A 14,969-nucleotide genomic window follows, 5' to 3' on the forward strand; every position below is an offset into this window, starting at 1 on the left:
ATTGTTGTTCAAATATCATACAATAATAAAACTGGTTTTATACAAACTAAAAAATATATAATAATATCATAAAAATTGAGCAACCCCATTACAGAATAGTTAAAACATGTGAAACCAGTTTCGACATGTGAAACCAGTTTTGACGTTATAAAAAATCATAACAAAATACAAATGTTAATAATAAAGTTAATTGAAACCAGTTTCATCAGACAATCAAATAAAAACATACACACACACAAATATACAAAAAAAAAAAAATACTAATCACAAATATAATCAAAACAACACATAATGCCTACCAATAATTTAATAACAAAATATAAGTGTAAGTTTCTAACCTAGAAACAAAATAATAAAAAAGTAACTTGAAAAAAAATTCTAATAACATAATGAAACTATTTTTTTTATTCTTTTAATGAAATTAATAGTTTCTTTCAATGTTGATGAAACTGATTTTTAAAGTTTATATTATCTTTAGATTATAAATTTTTTATATTGTTTTTTCTTCAGGATGATGTTGATGAAACTGGTTTTTTTTTTTCTGCTACTTTTAATGAAATAATTAGTTTTTAACAAAAAAACAAAGAAAAAAAATAGTAGTTTAAATAAAAAAAAAAAAACAAGTTAATTTCTGTAAAAAAAAATAATATCTATAGTTGAGATCATTTTTTATTTATTTTAGTATTTTATTTTTTTAAAAAAGAAAAAATAAATAAAAAGAAACACAAATTAAAGTTTTTTATGGCATTACTCAAGACTTTTTCCCATATTTGTAAGTTTTTTAAAAAAATGCCATATTTAGTGTAATTAAGTTTTTATGCCATATATATCAAAACTTATCTTTATTTTCCCATATTTTTGTAAATAGCCCTTTATTTATTTGGCCAGCTAAAAATATTTTTGTAATATTATTACTTTTTTTATTATTAAAATTGAAAAAAATCCAAATTTTTATTTGATAAGTCAATATTTCCCTAAAAAAAATAAAATAAAAGAAGTTATTGCCATCAATTTAGTTTTAGTTTTTTTTTTTCCGAGAGAATTTGGTTTTAGTTTTATTAAGGATCCAACTAGTCAAAAACAATTGAGATTTTATACAACAACCTCAAAATTAACGAATAATGGTCGCCACGTCACGTACACAAATGTATTCTCTACCAATTACAAAGCATAAAGACACGTGGAAGTATATTATTCGTCAAGTTAGCCTAACGAATTTACGCTCTCGTAGCAGAGTAAAATTCCCCTCATTTTCCGAACATATGAGGACCCGACCCGTATGATTGACCCGCAAATGTCGTCTTCTTCTCGGGTAGAGTTTCAGATTCCGGAATCATTGTCAATGAATGTTCTGCGTTTTTTGAATTCTGTGTTCTTCGGCTAATGTTTCGGTAATTATCCAAATTCCGATCCGGTAAGCTCTTCTTTTCTCTGAATCTTTCATCAACTTCCATTGTTACTGTTTTTACATTTGAATCTCTTCATTCAGATCTACTTCGCTTCTGTTAGTTACACTCTCTTAGTTCAATCACTCGTATTAATTTCAACTTCAGTTCAGCTTAATTTAGCTTACACTCAATTGATCCCATTTCTTTTTAGGGTCTTTTAAACGTTTTTAGTATAATTTTTGCTCTTGTTCTAATGTTTTGGATGCTTAATTCCTCTTGGTTTTTTCAGCTTATAAGTTAAAATTTTGCTTTTTTAAGCTTTTGTTTATGTAATAGGTTCCTACTAGAGTTTCTTATCGATCTAACTGTCATATTTTCTAGTTCCCAACTTATTACTTAAAATGTAATTTTAAATTAGTTTCATGTTGGCTGATGAGATTTCTCTCTCTCTCTCTCTCTCTCTCTCTCTCTCTCTCTCTCGATTCTGAGTTTATTGTCCTTTATGCAGGAAGGGATTTTTGGTGAATGAGGAAAAGCTCAGTAATTGTGGAATAGTTAAGAGTTGGGGTGAGAGAGTTTTTGGAAGAATGCAAGGTTTTAGAGCCAAATCTAGGATAGTGGGTGTTGTAATATTAGCTGTGTGGATTGGTTTAGCAGCTTTGTATGGTTTGTTAAGACCCATTATAAATGGTTGTGTTATGACTTACATGTATCCCACATACATACCTATTTCTTCCACTGGAGATGTTTCCTCTGCGAAGTATGGGTTATACTTGTACCATGAAGGTTGGAAGAAAATAGATTACAAGGAGCATCTGAAGAAGCTTAGTGGTGTTCCTGTTCTATTTATTCCAGGAAATGGTGGTAGCTACAAACAGGCAAGGTTTTCCTTACTTTTTTCTATTCTGTTTTAGTTTGTTCTCAACATAATCTCTGTAGTCTTGCTATTGCTTTCTATTTTAGCTTTATGTAATCTAAAAAGGAATTGAATATATTTTTAACTGCATATACTTTGTGGATTGAATCAATCTGTTAATAAATTTCCTTCTTTCATTTTCCTCTCAATGTAGGTAAGATCGATGGCTGCTGAATCAGACAGGGCATATCAAGGAGGCCCGCTTGAGCGTACATTTTACCAAGAGGCTTCCTTAACTCCTGAAGAGGGAGGTCTAGATGCAGATATTGTTAAACTACCCAGTCAGTATACTAGCAGGCTGGATTGGTTTGCTGTGGATCTTGAAGGAGAGCATTCTGCTATGGATGGTGGTATACTTGAAGAGCACACAGAATATGTGGTGTATGCCATTCACCGGGTATGGATCTTAACCTTTTTTATAAGTAATTTTGCTAGATTTAAACTTCAGTGCTCACGCGATTCATTGTGCAAACAATTATTTTCATGTTTTTGTGTTTTATAGCCCTAAGTTACTGTTAATGACACTGGTGTTGTGTAACCATAGTTCAGATCTTAGATCAATACAAGGAATCTTATGATGCTAGAAAAAAAGAAGGTGCCGCGGTCTCTGGATCATTGCCAAAAAGTGTGATATTAGTTGGGCATTCTATGGGTGGTTTTGTCGCTAGAGCTGCAATTATCCATCCTCGTTTGAGAAGATCAGCTGTTTTAACTGTTCTCACACTTTCAAGTCCACACCAGTGAGTTTTGTGGTTCTTAGACTCAGCATTACTTTCAAAATTCGTTGCATACATTAGCATTTGATGAATTTATTTATTTCATCAGATCACCTCCTCTGGCCTTGCAGCCGTCATTGGGTTACTACTTTGCCCGTGTAAATAACGAATGGAGAAAGGGATATGAGATCCAAACAACTCGAACAGGACATTATGTATCCGATCCTGTACTTTCTCATGTAGTTGTTATATCAATTACTGGTGGTTACAATGATTACCAGGTAATTTTTGTTAATTAATTATTTAACTATTACTTTCTTTTGTACACGTTTAAAATAAGCCTTCAATTACTTGTGGATTCGTCTCTGTGGTACTTCAATGTGTCATTGATGTGTCTTTTTATAGATAGGGGATATAACTAGGCAATGTCTCATCCTAAATGGTTACCATCTGTATGCAGTGTTTCGGATCATCCTTAAAGAAATGCAATTCTTCAAATTAATTATAATAGCATGATAATTTATGTATAACTGTGAGGTTATTTATTTATGAATATGCCAATATTTATCCTTAACTCTTCTTTGTGAGTCTGCATGTTTACTGTTTTTTTTTTTCTTATTCTTAGGTTCGCTCAAAGTTGGAGTCTCTTGATGGTATAGTGCCTCCCACCCATGGTCTTGTGATCAGTACTACAGGCATGAAAAATGTTTGGTTGTCAATGGAACATCAGGCAATTTTATGGTGTAATCAGCTAGTTGTCCAAGTGAGTGTTACTTCTTATTATTATTATTATTATTATAGAGAAAGAACCAAACGTGATTGATTTAGATGGTTCTGAAATAGTATGTTCTCGTATAGGTTTCACACACTCTACTTAGTTTGACAGACTCAAGAACAGGTCAACCATTAGCCGAAACTCAAAAAAGATTGTCCATATTTTCTAGAATGCTGCGAAGCGCTGTACCACACAGTTTCAAGTGGAAGATGCAATCACACTTACCTTTTCCCTTAAAGGATGTGAAGGATTCAGATGGTAAACTGCAACATATCTGCTAGTTATCGCAGTACCTGTGTCAATCATTGTCATCGTAGAATAGATGAGAATATAATATTTTGTTTTAAATTATTTGAAAATCATAACAAATATACGACTTTAAATGTTGAAAAAAGGGTATGTTTCATTTCTCGAGGTTGAAGCACACAAAACATTAATTTATCTTGTAAATATGCTACACCCAGTTTGTTATACTTATAGATGTTCCACAAGACATTTGCATATTTAAAAAGACATGCAAGACTCCTTTCCATGTTGGATAACCAATGTGTTTCTTTCAAGTGTACATGTCTTATATTACTTCTTACACAAATACTCGAAACCATATCATGATTGCAGGATCTCTAGTGCATTCTTCATCTTCTTGTCCAAGCAATATTCACTGGGGTGATAATGGACTTGAGAGAGACCTAGACATTCAGACCAGCACTGTCTCTGTCTTAGCCATGGATGGTCGAAAGCGGTGGTTGGACATACAGAAATTGGTTAGCTTAATTAGTATTCCATCCATGATATTTCCTTTTTTAAATCATCACTCGATTCAATTTCAAGCATTAATGTTGTACTTTATTTTTACACTGCACTTACTTTACTTCTATGCTCTTAGTTTCTGGTCAAATAGAAAATAAATAAAAGAAAATTCAAGGAGTGCTGTAATTTGATTCAATTTTTATCTGAACTCTTTACTAAGATGGTACCTAGACTCTTACCCATTTATCTGTTTGTGCAGGGATCAAATGGGAAAAGCCATTTCATGTTCGTCACAAATCTTGCTCCATGTACTGGAGTTAGAATTCATCTTTGGCCTGAAAAAGGAAAGTCTGCTTCAAAATTACCAGGTAATAAAAGAGTTCTTGAGGTGACATCAAAGATGGTGCACATTCCATCAGGACCAGCGCCAAAACAGGTACTGGTAGATGTGCTATATCCACTAATGTTTATTAACCTGTTGGTTTTATGTTATTTTTTTTCTCCAGAAATTAAGCATACCCTATGCTCTTGTGGGTGAAGTTTGTAAACTAGGATGCTTAACTTCTTGTTGATAATCAGACTAGTTGGACTATCAGTATCACACCTATAGTGCTATACTGATTGCATTATCTTGTTTCTGAATCTACCTTGACAGATTGAACCTGGCAGTCAGACTGAGCAACCTCCACCTTCTGCTGTATTTTTGTTGAGACCTGAGGATATGAATGGTTTCAGATTTTTAACCATCTCAGTTGCACCTCGTCCAGTATGTTGTTTTCTTATAAAGAGTTTCCTCTCAAGTTCATTGCCTGTGTTTTACTTTTTCTTATCTTTTATACAAATCCCCATGATAGTAAGAGTTGAATGGCATCGGTTTTAATAAATTCTGATGAGCAATATAATGTTACTCTCCCTATCCATGACTTCTAGCGCATTTGAGCATATTGCTAAGTATATCAAATTATGACATGAACTTTTGGCCAAAAAGTATTTTCTTTTTAATTGTATGTGAGATAAACTGGTTATAAATTGTCAACTTTTATATACAAGTTAATTATGATAATTTATATTAAGATGATTCGTATGTTGTATATGAGTAGTAAAGTTTCAGTGCTCAGACCATTTCAGGTAGACCTCCACCAGCAGCTTCCATGGCAGTTGGACAGTTTTTCAATCCAGAGGAAGGAAAGCTGGATGTCTCTCCTTGGTTCATGCTTCAATCGTCTTATTCTCACAAGGTTATGATCTTTCTGGAACTGCTTGTGGAATTGAGCTGTCACGTGGATAATTAAGTTTTTCTTGTGCTTAATGTTATGCAGGAAATGTTTGTGAAAGAGGACCATCCTCTTGCTTTAAATTTGTCTTTCAGCGTTAGCTTAGGCCTTCTTCCTGCTACCTTGTCTTTGAAGACTGCGGGATGTGGAATAAAATATTCTGGACTTCCAGATGAGGAGACAGAAGATGTTGAAAGTAATACTATTGACTTTTTTTTTTCTGATGAAAAAAGTAATATTTTACAATAGTATAAAGTAACACTATTGACTTATTTCGTTTAGAAGACCAATGTTTATTCATTTCTTTTCTTTTTTCCCTGAAGTTCCTCATGTAGCATTTTGATTCATTTTTATACTTCATGCTTATGGCTTAAAAGATTATAATGTTTTACTATGTTGCAAAAGCAAATCAATTAACTATTTTTTCATTTTTTTTTTCCTATTTTTATGTACCAAAAAAGTTGATTTGAAATTTTCTTACTGTTTCTGCTTGAAGATTGTCAACTGCATATTACCCATTTGGGATTTTATAAAAGTCATTGGTCTTTTAATCTATGTACTTAATTCTATTGATTGTACATGTAAAGGTTAAGTATAATTGCTTACCATTTATTTTATTGTGATTCTTCTAAATTAGAGATTTCTTTTTGTTACAGAGCTGTGCAAATTACGGTGTTTCCCACCTGTAGCATTTGCTTGGGATGACACGTCAGGTCTTCACATATTTCTAAACTTATTCAGTGAGAGAATTGTCGTTGATTCTTCACCAGCATTGTGGAGTTCAGCCTCTAGTTCTGAGAAGACAAATGTTCTGTTGCTGGTTAGTGTTTCTACCATTTTCTCCCCTAGAAGATTCTATTATAAGTTTATTGATGTGCTAGTAGTTAAATTTGATTAACTCTTCTGCCTACTCTGTTTCCTCTCGCAGGTAGACCCACATTGTTCATACAAAACTACAGTTGCAGTTTCTTTCACACAAGTTGCAAGTAGATTTTTGCTTGTATATAATTCACAAGTGAGTTTTGTACTTATAGACGAAATGATTTTTTGCATTGACTGATTGATTTGATATAAATGTTTTCCCCTTTCAAATTTTTATGTTTTATATGACCAAAGAGCATTCGTAAATTAATGTCAGAAGCTTACAAAACACGTTTCTACATAAATAAGAAATTGGGAATGTGGAAGGTTCACCCTTTTCTCTTGATAGTTGATACAAGCCAAAAGGCAGTTAAATGCTGCAAAATGGTCCCTATTTGGTTATGAACTTATTTTGTCTATTACTAATGTCATAAAACAGAAGAGAAAAGTCATTAGAGTATTGATATAGAGACATGAACAAAATGAAATTTTATTATCTTGTTTAACTCCTCTCTTTTCTATCAGTTATTGGATCACTTTATGTTAATTACATTTATCATGTCATGGGGATTGTTTTCTGCAGATAGTTGGCTTCTCTGTTGCAGTCATCCTTTTTGCTTTGATGCGACAAGCACATGCATGGGATCTTAATCTGCCTATACCTTCGATGCTGACGGCAGTGGAATCAAATTTGAGACTTCCATTGCCATTTTTTTGCCTGGCAATTGCCCCCATTTTGTTTGCCTTGTTAATCTCCTTCCTAATGTCTCAACCACTTCCAATGGTTTCCAGCTTCACCTTTGTTTCTGTGATTTGTTATTTACTCGCAAATGGGTCTGTAATACTTTTGATATTCATATCCCAACTGGTCTTCTACGTAGCCGCTGTCATACATATTTTCATCAAAGCAAGGTTAGTAAGGTTATTTAGAGATAATCTTATCTTCAATGGCAAAGTAAATATTTTCTCATACTAATGAGCCAAAATCAAACATATTTTGTTTTAGTTGTGACAAAATTATAAGGTTATAGTGCAGAAGAGTAAAAAACACCATTTCTACAAGTAATAAAATATTTCAGCGGTCTCAATATTGTGCTAAAAATTTGTAGATTCTATGCTATAAATTTACTTAGCACTATATAAATCTGGATGCAAATTACAATGATGACAAATTTAATTTGTTGTAGGTGGCAATTATGGGAAGGAAATGCATGCTTTGGATTTGGTCGATTGTTTTTAAGTCTGTCTACTAGCCTCTCTTCATTGAAGGTAAAACAGTTACACTATATACTAGAGCAAGTTCTTACTTGAGGTCAAGATTCACCTCGTTTATGGACTTACCCATAATAACTGTTTTTCGTTTATGAGCAAATTAGCTTATTCACTTTATTTTCGGTTTCAACATAACAGGTGGTGAGGATTTTAAGAGTCAATCCGACCCTTGTCACTGCACTTGCTGCAATTACCTTGGCTAGCTTGCTTCATCCAGCCTTAGGTCTATTTGTTATCCTTTTCTCTCATGCTTTGTGCTGTCATACTGCACTTTGCAGGTATGAGTTGAACTCGTATGGCTTATTGTATTTCATAACGTTTCGAATTATCACTTGTTTATTGATGGAGGAAGTTAAGATATTTCATTCTGAAAAATTGTATGACTGGTAACTCTAAGTGTTGCTTCATCTTCTTGTAACAGTTTTTTGATGGCTTCGTTTTGCAGCCATGTACGAAAAAGTGAAGCATTTGATTATAAAAAAGGAGATAGTGCAGAGCAACTTAGCTTCCCATTTGAGGGTACATTTGACCAGAATTCCCCTTCGAAAGAGGGATTCTCTGACAGTCCAGACTCTTCAAAAACTTACAGTGAAACACAACTAGAACTATTCCATCATCGACATGGACTGCTAATTTTACATCTCGTGGCCACAATTATGTTTCTTCCATCTCTCGCAGCTTGGTTGCAGGTAAATTACAATAATATCAATAACCTTTATTGTTTCATTTGAACATGTCAAAGTAATGTATGTGTTGGTTTGCACAGTTCTTACTTTTTTTTTCTAGTAGTACAAGAGAGAAAGTAAAAGCTTAAATATTTGTTTAGTTACTGTTTGAATAGTCTATTTATTTAAAAGAGACAAGATTAGAGATTTCATAATTTTATTAAAACTTAAGAAGATTTTCGAAAATTCACCCAAACACTTTACAAAAACTTAAGCTCTAGGTGTGCTTTCAAAGTCATACCAAACAGGCCCATATGAGTTTTATCTCCATCTCAAGATCAGTCAATTTCTAGATTTTTGTAGGCTCTGCATGTAAATTTTGGATTCAGTTACCTTAAAAGTACAGTATCTCTTGTTTCAGTAGTTGGATTTTTCATTGATGCACTTCTTTCATGATTACAGAGAATAGGGATGGGAGAGAGTCTCCCTTGGCTTTTGGATTCTGTTCTTTGTTCAGGTGTGATCCTTCATGGCATCTGCAATTCAAAGCCCGAGTACAATTCCTACATGTTCTCTTTCCCTGGAATCCCAATCCGGGAAGTGAGGCTAAACGTTATCTACCTCATCGCTGGGTACTATTCATATCTTTCTGGTCTGGCCTTGGCCCCATATAGAGTTTTTTATGTTTTGGCTGCAATTGGTGCAATTTCCTTTGTTTTGAGAATGTTACAAAGAAGATACAGGGACAAGGGTGAAACACATTTCGGGACCCGAAAGCATTCACATAGGCACTGAGCAAGCTTCTTCATAAACTATACATTTGATCCAGAATCTTTCTTCTCCTTAAAATTATGTTTGCGATAACACCAACTTGATGGAGGTGGGAAGTTTAATTAACATCAAACAAACAGCACTCAAAAGATTTGCGAATCAGATTTGTGACTTGTGAGACAAGGAATCATCCTTTGGTGGCGGTGCAATGCGTGATGGGGAGGATTTTTTTCTTTCTTTCATTTTTCTTGGTCCCCTGTAAATGTATGGGATGATAGCATTTTCGTGTGCCAGAGCTATTCTTACATAATGGGTTTTGGTTTTTTCTGTTACTTTAGGAATGAGTTGTTTTGGGAGTATTCTTTAGCAGAAGAAAAGGGAAAAAGGCATTAGTTTGTAACATTTTGTGTTCAGAGCAAACAATTGATATTATTATTTGGGAAATTTAACAAAGCCATTTTGAAGGGTTCTGTTCTGTGTAGTTTTTGTAAACTGTTTGATATTTCAAAGAATAAACCTTCACAAGTATGTCAAGATTTTACAATCAGAAGATCTATATAAAAATGTGGTAGTTGATGCCGCAAGCACTTGCTTTGCTTCATTTTGGACAAAATGTTGTTAACAGGGGAAATTACTCAACAAACTTAATTGCGGGTGACAATTTCGACGGTTGAATTATAGTTTGACTTTCTATTCAAAAACATTACTTCATTCAATTAAATAGTTATATGGTTAGTGGTGTTGTAAAATGAGAATCAATGGTCTATTTGCAGTTGTTGTGAATTGTGACAGAAAATTTTTAAGATTTAGGCCAAGATTTATTGAGATTATGATGGTAATGAATGATATGGTCTTCAATTTTCTGTGATGTAATTCTTTCTTTGTTCAATTTTGGATTAAAGCATAGTTAATAAAATACAGGCTGCCATATGGCTCCACACACACACACACACACACAAAAATTAACTTAAAACCATGCAATTAATAACATAAATATATATATATACATGGGTATGCTCTTAATGGGTATTACCCATGTATGGGTATTTAATTCTTGACCATTGGATCAAATATCTAATGGTTGAAATTTATAATCATTAATTAAATATTGAAAAATTAATATTTCCTATTTTGTTATTCTCTATATTCCTAAAATAGATAAAACTATTAATAGAAATAAAAAATTTACAAATAGAATTGTTATTTAAAAAATAAAACACAACTAAAAAAATTAACAAATTATTTTTTTTTAATAAAAATCATTTTAAAGATTAAAAAGAAAAAAAGTGTATATTTATCTTTTTAAAAAATTTCTTCATACTACAATTCTAAATTGCATTACTGAAAATAAAAAAATAATAATTTTAAGCTTTAAACTGTAATGCACATAAAATGTATAAGATTTTTTTTAAAACCTAAAATCTTTAATTTTATAATAATTAACAATTATTTATATGTTTTTTTTTTTTTAAAATACTCGAGCTTACCAAATCTATAAGAACAAAACCAATGAAGAAAATTTTAACAAAAAAAAAAGAAGGAAGAAAAAAGTGTCATAAACATTATTGAATAATAGCAATTGCCAACACAAGAATTTCAGCACAAAAAATTATATTTGACCCCTAGACAAGATTATCATCTTCCAATCCTAAAAACATAAATAATGAACAACACCTCATTAGTTATTCTAGGAGAATAATTCATGGTAATATCAAAAAAAATCATTGGATGGTAATAATATTTTAGCCTAAGTAAGAACTAAGAAGTATTGTAGCATTTTATTTTTATGAATATAAATAATATTAAGACAATTGGATTCCACAATCAAGCTCCTATTCTTCTAATAAAAAAAAACACATTAATATACATATAAATGATTTTTAGTTTTACAATCATAAATTATTAATAAACTCATAATTTCATAAAATAATAAAGTAGTAATTTTAATTAATTTTTAAAAAATAATTTATATTTTTTTTTTCAAATTATTAGTTGTAATTATTATTTCCAATTTTATAAAAAATAAATATAATTTTTTTTTTAAAAAAAAAAATAATTTTTAGAAACTTTCCAGGTTATTGGATTATTACCTTATTAATTTTTTTTAGTTCCCATCAATGGGTATTACCCATTAAGAAGTGTTCCATATATACATAGTGCAAAAAGTTAGCAAGCATTTATAAATTCATTTAACTGTGTTATTAAATCTATCTAGACAAAAAAAATATAATAAATCTATACATAACTTCATATCATAAGAACAAAAACTACACCTAATTCTCTCTCTTCACCCAATCTAACAATTCAAAGTTGTAAAATTTCACAAAAAATCATAACAACCCTCTAAGTATCTTCCTCCTGCTCTTCTTCTTCTGATTGTTATTACTATCATTATCATTATTAAGTTCCTCAAGTTTTTGCCATGGCAAAGTATGTGTAAAAGGGTCAGAAAAACTCTGAAGAACTCGATCCCTTAGCCCAGTATCTATAACCTCACAAAACCTATCAGACCAATCAGGTGGCTCCACGGCTCTAGTTCCCAGCCCAGGGGCCCTATCCTTGGACCCCACATTCTGGTCATCTTGCCAATCAGCCACATAAGTAGCCACTCTTCTATAAAACTTGTCCTTAAACACTTCCCATACTTGGTACTTATAATGATTAATAACCATAACTCCTCTATCCACATTCACGTAATCAAACCCATTCTTTAGATGAAAATGGTGCACAACATTGATCAAGGACGAATTCAGTGCTTCCGGTTTCACAATACTCTTGTGTCTCTCCGCAATAGCAAGACGACACGTGTACCCCACAGTTACTCCTTTAGATGGCACGTGTTTAAGCCCCGATGGCCCGAAACTGTGACAGGACGTACGAAGCTCCGCCACGTGTCCGTTGTGCTCCGTCTGATTGGTTAAAACATCGTGAAGGAGTAAATTCGTGGGCAGGTGAATGAACTCGTCCACGTCTATAAACCCGACCCATTCGCACGTGTCTCGTGCCCGAACCGCGCAATGAGCGAACCCGGCTTCTTGGGTCTTCACCCACGGCCACACGTGCCGCGTGATGTTGTATTTCTGGGCTCGTAACGACTCCACCACTAGATCGAGATCGTCGTTGCTGTTGTTATCGTAGATGAACCAGCGTTCAACTCCTATTATGGAGTGGTACATAACCCATTCCTTCAAAAACCAGGCTTGGTTTCGGACCATGGTACATACACACATCTCGTGAGCTTTTCGGGTCGAATACGGGTCGGGTTCGATTCTGGGTTTCGGTCGGGCTACGGTGTTTATGTTTCCCCTACCTTTCATTCGTACGGATACCTTGATGACTGAGCTGTTCAGCCTCATCGAGCCGCTCAACAATGTGAGAGGTGTTTTGCACCGTACGATCTCCTGTGCGATTGAGATTACTTCTGATCGGAGAAGGAATTTGGGGCTTTTGAAATCCCAACCGTAGACGCATTCGAATTTCGAAGCATTGGAGATTCTTTCTGGCCGTAGATTAAATCCTTTGACGAACACGATCGTTGTGTTGTCGCGATCGATTAGGGCTTCGTACGCGAGCGAGTCCCATCGATTGTTCGTTGGGAGATAAACTGGGATGTCGTCGTCGTCGTCTTTAGGTTTCAATCCGGCCGTTACCGAAAAGCCACGTGGCGGGAGACGACACCGTACGATCTGACTATTAGGCTCGTTACGGTCCACGGAAATGGGTGACTTCTTCACTAGTCTTCGTTTGGTGGAGATGTTCACAGAGGAATAAATACAATCTATGTCCTCTTCTGTAAATAACTGAACCGATGGAGGGTAATTTAGGAAAACTAAAGCTTGATCCGGTAGAATAATTACTTCTCTGATAGAAATCGAGGAAAGGACATCCAATGAGTTGCCGGAGATTGATTTCTCCGGCATAGCTCTCCATCTTAAAATTAATACTGGTTCGATTTTACCTACTTCAAAAAAACAAAAAAAAAATAATTTAACACATTTTTTTTTTCAAAAAAGAGCGGCAAAAAATAAACAAGGGTTTGTAGTACCTTGAAAGAGAATACGAAAAGTGGAGAAGGTAAAGCCGGAGATAAATACGCAAGTGAAGACGACGACGAGGGTGCACCAGAAGAATCTGCTCCACGAAACGACGACGTCGCTTCTCTTTCTACGATCCTTCATTTGTGACTGAAACCACGTTACAGAGTACAACAGACAGAATCGATTCTTCTTCTTCTTCTTCTTCTTCTTCTTATTCTCCTTCAACCTCATTTCTTTTTTCCAAAAATTAATGTTATTTTCTTTTCTTAATTAAATAATTTTGAATCAAAAATTACATATTTATATATGAAAAAAATTGAAATGTATATTTGAAGCTCTGTGTATATGAATCTAATGGAGAATGAAAATGATTAATTAATTAAAAAATAATAAAAGTGGGAATTGAGAGATTTTTGGGAGTGTTATAGAGAGAAGGAGAGAGAGAAACATTGCTGCATAATAAGTTATTGTAAATAGAATTTTGATATTGGATCAGAAAATTTACATGAAAACGTCTCATGTAAGAAGCCAATAGTAGTATTGGATTTGGGGTGTTTCTAGCCACTTGAGAAGATTTGATCAGAAGGCTGGTGAGAAGGGTAGTAGACGCCATATTTATCTGTTTATGATTTTTTTTCTGTATGAATTAGGAACAATATGTGTTGAGAAATTGGGTATATAAAGAAGCATGAGAGACTTTTTTTTTTTTTGCTAATTACTTTAATTATGTATGCATTGAGAGTATTCTACGTGAAAAACTAACCTACCTCAATGCATGGTCAAAGAAGATCCACTATTATAGGACAGTTATATATATAGGTTACTCTATTATTTAGAACTTGTTTTAATTAAGCATTTGAAGTTTGGCTTTGATAATCAGATGTATTGATGGTTTCATCTGTAAATTAAATCTCAACTTTAACTTAAACCATTTAAGGAGTTCATTAAGAAAAAAAACCATAATATCTATACACCACGCTTAAGTTAGCTTAAAGGATTTTTTGGGCCAAATGAAGGGCATTGGGCGTGAGCCTCACCCTTGAGTCGGTCCTATCGCTTCTAAATTATTAAAAAAAAAATATCTTTTTATTTATTTCATTTTTATAAGATTTTGGGTATGCCTGGATCATTATTGAATGTTTTTTTTTTTTTTTTGACAATGAACTTTCATTGAATATAATTAGAGTTTAGTACATCATAGAGAAATGGAGGAAAATCATCCATCCAAACTAATTCGCCATCCACCCTGAGTGCACGAACTGCTAACTCATGTGCAGCCATATTGGCCGAGCGACGAACATGAATTAGAGATGCCTCAGGAAAATTGGATAGTAAACTAGCAATATTACCAAATTCATTACAGAAGGAAGATCTTCTAACAAAAGCTAAAATCAAAGCTAAGCAGTTAGATTCAAACGAACTAATAGGTAACCCAATAGTAAGAGTCCAATCCAAAGCCACCATTAAAGCTACAACTTCTGCTTCCATGGCTGCAAAAGTCCCTACAAAACCATAAAAAAACATCTAATAAGGGCATTATAGTA

The 14,969-nt window shown here is 33.3% G+C and overlaps 2 protein-coding genes across 5 annotated transcripts; one reads left to right on the plus strand and one right to left on the minus strand.

Moving 5' to 3' along the window:
• The first annotated feature begins 1,247 nt into the window (after nt 1-1,247).
• Nucleotides 1,248-9,858, plus strand: LOC115699473 (uncharacterized). Of its 3 annotated transcripts, none has more exons than XM_061102096.1 (19): nt 1,248-1,414; nt 1,897-2,271; nt 2,464-2,701; nt 2,854-3,044; nt 3,130-3,301; nt 3,646-3,783; nt 3,879-4,053; nt 4,414-4,559; nt 4,805-4,981; nt 5,201-5,311; nt 5,664-5,783; nt 5,865-6,015; nt 6,476-6,639; nt 6,748-6,834; nt 7,264-7,592; nt 7,868-7,949; nt 8,091-8,230; nt 8,374-8,641; nt 9,080-9,858. In XM_061102096.1, the coding sequence occupies exons 2-19, from the start codon at nt 1,976-1,978 to the stop codon at nt 9,410-9,412; spliced, it is 3,318 nt and encodes a 1,105-aa protein (XP_060958079.1). In that variant the 5' UTR covers nt 1,248-1,414; nt 1,897-1,975; the 3' UTR covers nt 9,413-9,858. The 3 variants fall into 3 exon arrangements, with proteins under 3 accessions (XP_060958079.1, XP_060958080.1, XP_030482764.2); XM_061102097.1 differs by having other exon boundaries at nt 8,398-8,641; XM_030626904.2 differs by lacking the exons at nt 1,248-1,414; nt 1,897-2,271 and having other exon boundaries at nt 2,563-2,701; nt 2,849-3,044.
• Nucleotides 9,859-11,554: 1,696 nt separating this feature from the next.
• Nucleotides 11,555-14,145, minus strand: LOC115701295 (glycosyltransferase family 92 protein RCOM_0530710-like). 2 transcript variants are annotated; one of them, XM_030629049.2, is made up of 3 exons: nt 13,931-14,145; nt 13,434-13,658; nt 11,555-13,346 (listed from the first exon to the last, which is right to left on the minus strand). In XM_030629049.2, exons 2-3 carry the CDS (start codon nt 13,654-13,656, stop codon nt 11,719-11,721), a joined length of 1,851 nt encoding a protein of 616 aa, XP_030484909.2. In that variant the 5' UTR covers nt 13,657-13,658; nt 13,931-14,145; the 3' UTR covers nt 11,555-11,718. The 2 variants fall into 2 exon arrangements, with proteins under 2 accessions (XP_030484909.2, XP_030484908.2); XM_030629048.2 differs by having other exon boundaries at nt 11,555-13,349; nt 13,931-14,136.
• Nucleotides 14,146-14,969: the final 824 nt, after the last annotated feature.

Source organism: Cannabis sativa, chromosome 8, assembly GCF_029168945.1.
Source record: "Cannabis sativa cultivar Pink pepper isolate KNU-18-1 chromosome 8, ASM2916894v1, whole genome shotgun sequence".
Classification (NCBI taxonomy): domain Eukaryota; kingdom Viridiplantae; phylum Streptophyta; class Magnoliopsida; order Rosales; family Cannabaceae; genus Cannabis; species Cannabis sativa.

Coding starts and splice junctions, on each gene's coding strand:
- LOC115699473 (XM_061102096.1), top strand. CDS start 1,976: ATGCAAGGTTTTAGAGCCAAATCTAGGATAGTGGGTGTTGTAATATTA. Junction 5,312..5,663: donor TCTCAGTTGCACCTCGTCCA/GTATGTTGTTTT, acceptor TTCAGTGCTCAG/ACCATTTCAGGTAGACCTCC. Junction 6,835..7,263: donor TGCTTGTATATAATTCACAA/GTGAGTTTTGTA, acceptor TGTTTTCTGCAG/ATAGTTGGCTTCTCTGTTGC.
- LOC115701295 (XM_030629048.2), bottom strand. CDS start 13,656: ATGAGGTTGAAGGAGAATAAGAAGAAGAAGAAGAAGAAGAAGAAGAAT. Junction 13,350..13,433: donor TTTTCGTATTCTCTTTCAAG/GTACTACAAACC, acceptor GTTTTTTTGAAG/TAGGTAAAATCGAACCAGTA.